Raw genomic sequence first — 8,382 nt, 5'->3', positions numbered from 1 at the left:
AATCTTTCACATCAGCTTTACGACAAACTGTAAAAAATGATTATATTCCACAGCTCCATTAAGAGATTCTTGTATTAGAGGTTTATGCTAATGCATAGAAGGAATTTCTATTTTACCAAGTACTTTTTTACTCTTATTTTGAAAGCAATACAACATATCAGGTCAGTCTTGAAAATGAAAAGGAGAATAGAACATGCAAGACTGTCACAGTTAGCCATGAAAAATTATGAGAAACCTAATGAACCAATTTTTTTGTGCAAAAGCACATCCGCTAATCGTTTTCTGATCTCTTTAGTTCTGATGCAGTAAACAGCGGGGTTTATTAGAGGTGGAACCAGAGAGGCAGCAATCAACATTGCATTTCGCTGCGTTAAAGTTAGCACAACTCCTATTCGAGTTAGCAAGGACGAGACAACCTTTGGCACAAAAAAACTAAACAAGACAATAAGGTGACTTAAACATGTGTTGATCATTTGATTTTTGCTTGCATTGTTTGTGAGTTTGCTCACGCTGTATGCCAGCACAGCATAGGTGCACAATATAAAGGGAAACTGTCCAACCGTTGGCCACAAACTTAACATTACAGGCATGAAAAAATAAGGTTCAGGATTAACACAAGCAGCTCTAATCAATGAAGCATAGTCACAAAACACATATCTGATGATCGGCTGACAGTATGGGAGACTGTCCGCTACAGACATTATAACTCCCAGCACAGCGAATCCAGCGAGCCAGGTTATAACAATAAGCAGAAATACTCGTGAATTCGTTACAATGCTGTGGTACCTTAACGGAAACGTAATTGCAATAAGCCGGTCTATTGCCATCAGGGTCAGAGCCATGCATTCTGTAAAATCACCAAGATGATATAGGAAAGCCCTTGATATACAAGAGTAGTATGAAACGGTTTTAATCTCAGCCAGCAGCACTGAGATCATGGTTGTGCCGCAGGTAGAGGAGTACATGATGTCGACAACAGCAAGGTTACAGATTAATATGTACATTGGTTTGTGTAAATGTCTGTCAGTCAAGATGATGCACAGATTGATGCCGTTCCCAAGCAGTATGAGCGTGTAGGTTAAAAAGATTAGAAATCCAAGGAATTTTTGATTTTGCAGGTGATCAAATCCAGTGATTATAAAGCTGTCAACATTTTTTACTGTATAATTTTCATATGCCATTTTCAGCCTCCTCCAAAACATTCAGATAAAAGTGCTTTAAAACAGGCCTAGAGTATGCACAGATGAAAAGCAAAAGTCCATTAAAGTCTCAATGTATTCGTATATGCAGAGACAAAAAGCTCCAACAAAGGAAAATGGTAAGAAGATGCAGCCTGCGTCTGTTACGGCAACATGATGAGAACTGTAAGAGTTGAAGAACAGTTTTAACAATAATACAAAAAGTGTTTCATTCATTCTATAAAACAAAGAGAACAATTGTACGAAAAAATAGTGCCGCATAAAAAATTCACAGAAATGTTCCACTCATATGGTAAATCATGGCTGTGTGTGTTATGTCGTGCCTTTTATATTGTTAAAGTTTGACAGACACCTCATGGTTTCCTAGCGGCCATAGAAGTAAACAACATAGAATGTCTTCCCAATTTCAATTTAAAAGCTTTCCTGTGGCTCAGTGGTTAGAGCATGGCACTAGCAATGCCAAGGTCATAGGTTCGATCCCAGGGGATTGCACATAGTCAGAAACAAATGTAATAATGTAATACAATTCAATGTAAGTCGCTTTGGGTAAAAGCGTCTGCCAAATGCATAAATGTAGATGTAAGTTATAATAATTAAACAAAGCATTAGCTAAGGATTTATCAAGTGCACATTTATTAGTTATGGGAAAGTGTTTGAAATGTAATAATTAGATATGATGTTGAAGAGACTGAGGCTGTATCTCTCGAGTCTATTAGTCAGTATATCACATTTTGCCTGTGTCCAGAAAAAAGAAAGTCAGAATTGAATAAATTTAATCAATGACTGACAGAATTTCTTTTTTTTGTTCTTGGGAATGATGACAATTTATTTACTGTTTATTAATACAACCAAAAGAGAACAACTGTTACCAATTCATATGGTTTTATAGTTTAACTGCTTAATTATTTCAGTCAGTTAAATTAAGCTCCTTTGGGCACTATGTACAAGTGTAACAGCTCAGTCTGGCAATAAAGTCATTTTTTATTCTATTTTTCAGCTTGTCTGCATGAAATATATTTTCTTCTTGGTAACTGTCATATTTTGCACTTTTCTATTCTATGCAAATGCATAGAAATGCTTTGCTTTGAATCTGACCATATTTTTATATAAGTTTTAAGTTTAGGGGCCGTGCTTAAAAAATACCAGTAGCCTAATTTTATTTGAAAACATTGGAAGTCTATGAGATGACCTCACTACTATGATAAAACAAACCTGTGTGTGTGGTGGATGAGTGTCAGTGGGAATAGGAAGGTTGTGTAACCTTTCTTTTGCTTTTTAGACACTGAAGACAATGACAAAGCTATACATTTTTTGGGGACATTCATTTACAAATGCTTTTTATTTGCTTGCTTATGAATTGTTTTAGGCCTACATTACATAAATTTCTATGGGAACTATTGAAATATGTAATTTTGGAAAAATAAAAGAAACATTAAGGTATTCATGAGTCTGGAGTTTAGCAGGCATATGTCATGCATATAGGGACTTAAACAAAATTTTATTCATTTCGCTTCTCCTCTTTTTTCTTTATTTTCCTTGTGATCTTTCCCTGAGTGTTTGATTAACTACACCTGCCCCATGTCATTATCCCTCCTTTGTGTTCCCCTATAAATACCCTCTTGTTTCTTTGTCTTGTGTTTCGTGGATTTCGTTGTGTATGTGTGTGTTTGGTGTGGTTGCAACGTGGTGTGGTTGCAACGTGGTTTCATGTCGTGCTCACCGTCTGCTCATGTTTGTGTTCCTGTTGTGGATTCCCCTGTCTCATCGTTGTAAGTGTTGAGTTTAGTTCTTGTCTTTTGTTTGTTAGTCTAGTATTTAGTTAGTCTTTGTCCCTGTTTATCCCTTGTTATTGTTTTACCCCCACGTGGGTTCTTGTTTTGTGTTTATCTTCTGTTGAATAAAGTTTTTTGTTAACCCCTTCATCCCCGCTGCCTGCAATTGGGTTCTTACCTGCGTTTCATGACAAAACAGTGGCGTTTATAAGAGGCAAAGTCAAAGAGGCAACAATCACAAGTGAATTTCGCACAACTCCTATTTGAGTTAATAAGATAGAGACAATCTTTGGTGCAAAATAACTGAAGACAATCAGGTGACTTAAGCATGTGTTGATCATTTGCTTTTTGCTCGAGGTGTTGGCACAGCATAGGTGCACAAATTAAAGGGAAACCGTCCACAAAAAGGCCACAAATTTAACATTGCAGGCAAGAAAAAAAAGGTTCAGGATTAACACAAGCATCTCTGATCAGAGAGGGATAGTCACAATACACATGATTGGCTGACAGCATGGGAGCCTTTCCGCTATACAGATATGATAACTCCCAGCACGAATCCAGTGATTCAGGTTATTAAAATAAGCAGAATTACTCTTGAATTTGCTACAACGCTGTCGTATTGTAACGGAAACCTATTGCAATAAGTCGGTGTACTGCCATCAGGGGCAGAGCCATGCATTCTGTGAAATCACCAAGATGATATAGGAAGGTCCTTGGTATACAAGAGTATACGAAACGGCTTTAATCTCAGCCAGCAGCACTGAGATCATGGTTGTGCTACTGGTAGACGTGTACATGATGTCAACAACAGCAAGGTTTTCTTGTCAACAACAGCAAGGTTTCCACCAAATGTTAAAACAGGCCTGCAGTATGAAGAAAAGAAAAACCATCTTTATGGAACCAAAAGGTTCTTCTATGGGATCAAAAAACCTTTTGAAGAACCATTTTTTAAGAGTGTACCTTATGTTATTGTGGAAGTTCTTGACTTCTGCATAAACCCCAAGTTCGACTTGACTTCCATATTATAACGAAAAATTGATCAACTCTAGGAAAGTAGGCATTTCATTCAGGAATGTAAATTACTTGATACTCGAATGCTTCTTGTTCATGTAAGCATTATGTTAATTATTCACTCTAAATATAATTTTAGGCTTTAAATATAAAGTTATGTTTGTATTTGTTGTTTTTTAGTGATTCACAAGCTTTTCTAACACAGTCATTTAGTTTTGCTTGGGCCTTTGATCTCATTCCTTATGAAGGTTCAAGGTCTTAGACATCCTTCAAGGTCATAGGTCCTTGTTTGTGGGTTTCCCAATGTCATTATCTACGTTAATGGATGTTGTCATATATTTACTGGGTTTCTCTCTGAAGTCTCTCAGGCTTGCTTTCCTGTCAACATATTTGCAATGTGTCCTTAATTTGTTCTCTGGAGATAGCAGACAGATCCTAAAGTGCAATCTCTATCTCTAGAGAACAAGTAAAGGGCATGTTGGAAGTGTGTTGATCTCTTGCAGATAAACAACATTGAAAGTGTTCATTGCATTTGGTTACATGCAAACCCATGACATCATCTTTTCATGAGTTGCTTGTTGAAAATGAGATAGATGGAAATAAAACTGTAGTCTGCTATTCACAAATGCATTTACAACTCAAAATTCATCCACTTCTGCTTATAGTTTAGTGATTTACCTGTAGTTTTATTGTTTGCACTTGGTATACACCTGCTAACTGGTATACAGACTGTTTTGATTGAGGAAAGATCAAATTATTTTCATATTTATAAAAGTTCAGAGCACGTGGAGTTACTCTTTTGAAGTGACCTATACATACGTTTCATCATTAACATTAACTGAATCCTCTTAAATTCCCTTTTGACCATTGACGTTCAAGTGCTCAATGGTGCCAGGGCTCAAATACACTAGTGAATAATAGATCATGTCATTAATATATCCGTTGGGAAATGACTGGAGGACTAAAAATTAATTACGTTTCATTAGTTTCACCACAAACTATTTCGTTGTTTGACTTTATTATTCCATACTTTGCCTGAGTTGAATCAGATTAGTGATCAAAAAAGTTAGTGGGCCTGTATTTATAGGGCCCTATTTCGATTTGAGGGTTATTATGTGTCATGGTTCAGGAAGGCTTTTTAGTTTCAAGTCAAATGTGTTGTAAAGGTCATGAAGGAGGTCTTGAATTAGAGTTCATAGGATGGAGAGGTCTCTTGTCTGCAATGGTCTTGAATAAAGTATAAATCATTGAGTTAAATACAAATAATTGAAATATCACTATCCAACATAGGGTAGAATAAGAGATACAGAACTTTTCTCATTGATTTGATTTTTAGGTTCAGTTGTGTCAGTGAAACAGAAATGAATTATACAAATATTTGAACTACTTTGAATTGATAATACAACTTTTGAATTTGGCTTTCTAGCAGAATGATTCTGGACTCTTTCAAGATTCCCGATTCCCAAAAGAGGAATTTAAAGGTTTTTAATTATTTCCAACAGGTGAAAACCATTCTCATCAACATATGTGTAGTTGTAATTAAAGACATTGTTTGACTGAGATCATAAACTTCAGTTTATTTTCAAATAACATTTATGTAATTTACTCTATGTTTTATAAACAGAAATACACAATTCATCTACTGCACGAATATGTTTCTTGCTTAAGGCATTTGTCAATTTATAGAAAGATTTTCGTTGTATATAATATAATTCATTTTGTCATATACTATCATTTAAAATGGGCAGAGCTCTAAATTCATTTGAATCATTTTCTTTATTTAAAAACAAGCAGTACAGCATATGAAGGTATTTATGCGTAGGCCTAGTCTAGAATCACAAAACAGAATCAAAACATACTGTGCAAGTGCATTAGCATTGTAACACAATAGAGCTACTATGACAAATTTAATGAACGTGGCTTGAAAGGAAGCGGTGCAACTCTTTTACCCATAAGCACATCTGCTAATCGTTTTCTGATCTCTTTCGTTCTGATGCAGTAAACAGCGGGGTTTATTAGAGGTGGAACCAGAGAGGCAACAATCATTATTGCATTTCGTTCTGTTAAAGTTAGCACAACTCCAATTCGAGTTAGTACAATAGAGACTAGCTTTGGTGCATAATAACTAAACAACACAATAAGGTGACTTAAACATGTACTGATCATTTGATGTTTGCTTGCATTGTTGGAGAGTTTGGCCACGCTGTATGCCAGCACAGCATAGGTGCACAAAATAAAGGGAAACTGTCCGAACATTAGCCACAAACTTAACATTACAGGCATGAAAAAATAGGGTTCAGGATTAACACAAGCAGCTCTGATCAAAGCAGGATCCTCACAAAACACATATCTGATGACAGGCTTGGACTGGCAGTATGGGAGACTGTCTGCAACATATGTAATAACACCTATCACAATGAATCCAGCAAGCCAGGTTATTAAAATAAACAGAATTAATCGCCAGTTTGTTACAATGCTGTGGTACCTTAATGGAAAAGTAATCGCAATAAGTCGGTCTAATGCCATCAGGGTCAGAGTCATGCATTCTGTGACATCACCAAGATGATAGAAGAACATCCTTGAGATACAAGAGTAGTATGAAACGGTTTTAATCTCAGCCAGCAGCACTGAGATCATGGTTGTGCCGCAGGTAGAGGAGTACATGATGTCGACAACAGCAAGGTTACAGATTAATATGTACATTGGTTTGTGTAAATGTCTGTCAGTCAAGATGATGCACAGATTGATGCTGTTCCCAAGCAGTATGAGCATGTAGCTTAATAAAATTAGAAATCCAAGGAATTTTTGGTTTTGCAGGTGATCAAATCCAGTGATTATAAAGCTCTCTACATTTTTTACTGTGTAATTTTCATTTGCCATTATCTCATATGCCATTATCAGCCACCAACCACCAAATGTTAAAACAGGCTTGCAGTATGAAGAAAAGAAAAGCCAAAGTCTAATAAAGTCTCAATGTATTCGTATATGCACAGACAAAAAGCCCCAATGAAAGAAAATGGTAGTAAGATGCAGCCTGCGTCTGTTACCGCGAGGTGATGAGAACTGTAAGAATTGAAGAACAGTTTTAAGAGAAATACAAAAAGAATTTCATTCATTCTAAAATACAAAGAAAAATATGTAAAACAATATCTTCTATTAATCCTGTTGAGGAATTTCTCAAATCCAATACAATTGGCATATACGAGTTGTATATTATTAGAAATGTTCTACTCATCCAGAAAAATGATCTGTGTGTTTGATGTCCAGCCTTTATATTTTGAATGTTTGACTGACACCTCATCGTTTCCTAGCAGCCGTAAAAGAACAAAATGTTAGTAACTCTTAAAGTAATGTTTATGAATGAGACCTCATTTTAAATCATTACCTTACATAAACAATTATTAATATGATATTTACAGCATTTATGAATCTTAGTTAGTTAGTTAGTAATTGTTAATTTGTTCATGTTAGTTCATTGTGCATTTACTAATATTAACAGATAGAATTCAATTTAGGGGTGTCTGGGTCTGTATCCCATCTATAGGTTTTTTGCACAGAATTGCACAAACAAGTGAATACAATAAAACCACACTCGCATATGTTTAATTCTGCGGTCACTAGACTGCGTCAGACCGGAAACGCTAGCCCGTCCGAAGATATTTTGCATTTTGCTGCGAAGTTCAAGTTTAATGAACTCTGACCTGCGAATTCGCATCACGTGATGATGCGTGACAAATGGATACGTCACGGCTTGACCTTTTCAGTGGGAGGAAAAGCTAAAATTACGCAATCCAATTTTGTACAATACAGCGTTAAAACAACAATTTTTATTTTTTAAAGTGTGTAGGGGCTGTTCTTCATTTCATACAATGAAAGTGGTGGGGATTAGAGCTGAAGATCTTTGCCCGAACCCGACGGACCCGACGTGACCCGACGGGTTCGGTCGGGTTCGGGCTTAATTTCTATCATTTTACACTGGCTCGGGCCAGGCTCGGGCTTGCGCGGTAAATGAGCGGTCATGTGATGTGTTCCGATTAGCTCGAGAAAGATGTGAAAATGGATGCTGAGGAGGTGAAACGGAGGCTTGCCTCTGGCGATTACGTTTTGGTTGCACCAGCAACTAAAGCAAAGTCTGAGGTGAGGAAAAGTTTTGACCATGTGCATAATGAGAATAATGAGCCAGTGGGATATGTGAGATGTTACGATGTTACAGAGGACTTATTTTATTTCTTTGTTCCAACTTCCAAGTGGCCTATAGCCTACGTTAGTCATTAATAAATTATGTTAAAACATGTATAAATGACTCATTCTTGACAAAAGCTGTGTGCGTGCGCACATTTGAATAGCCTAATGTCGGGCTGTAAACGGGTTCGGGCTTTTAAAAAGCTGTCAATCAAAAT

The 8,382-nt window shown here is 36.5% G+C and overlaps 2 protein-coding genes and 1 pseudogene across 2 annotated transcripts; all 3 read right to left on the bottom strand.

Moving 5' to 3' along the window:
• Positions 1-224: 224 nt before the first annotated feature.
• Positions 225-1,181, bottom strand: LOC130545731 (olfactory receptor 10G4-like). Its single transcript, XM_057320448.1, has one exon. The coding sequence runs from the start codon at positions 1,179-1,181 to the stop codon at positions 225-227; it is 957 nt and encodes a 318-aa protein (XP_057176431.1).
• Positions 1,182-3,156: 1,975 nt separating this feature from the next.
• Positions 3,157-4,080, bottom strand: LOC130546448 (olfactory receptor 4D11-like; annotated as a pseudogene).
• A 1,798-nt stretch (positions 4,081-5,878) lies between these two features.
• On the bottom strand, positions 5,879-6,862 carry LOC130546447 (olfactory receptor 10G4-like). Its single transcript, XM_057321712.1, has one exon. It carries the CDS (start codon positions 6,860-6,862, stop codon positions 5,879-5,881), a length of 984 nt encoding a protein of 327 aa, XP_057177695.1.
• Between the last annotated feature and the right edge of the window lie 1,520 nt (positions 6,863-8,382).

The sequence above is a fragment of the Triplophysa rosa genome, linkage group LG22, assembly GCF_024868665.1.
Source record: "Triplophysa rosa linkage group LG22, Trosa_1v2, whole genome shotgun sequence".
NCBI lineage: Eukaryota > Metazoa > Chordata > Actinopteri > Cypriniformes > Nemacheilidae > Triplophysa > Triplophysa rosa.
This window is presented reverse-complemented; position numbering and strand designations above follow the sequence as displayed.

What these genes read in the sequence shown, in the direction of transcription:
- LOC130546447 (XM_057321712.1), bottom strand. Translation starts at nt 6,862, where the DNA reads ATGGCAAATGAAAATTACACAGTAAAAAATGTAGAGAGCTTTATAATC.
- LOC130545731 (XM_057320448.1), bottom strand. Translation starts at nt 1,181, where the DNA reads ATGGCATATGAAAATTATACAGTAAAAAATGTTGACAGCTTTATAATC.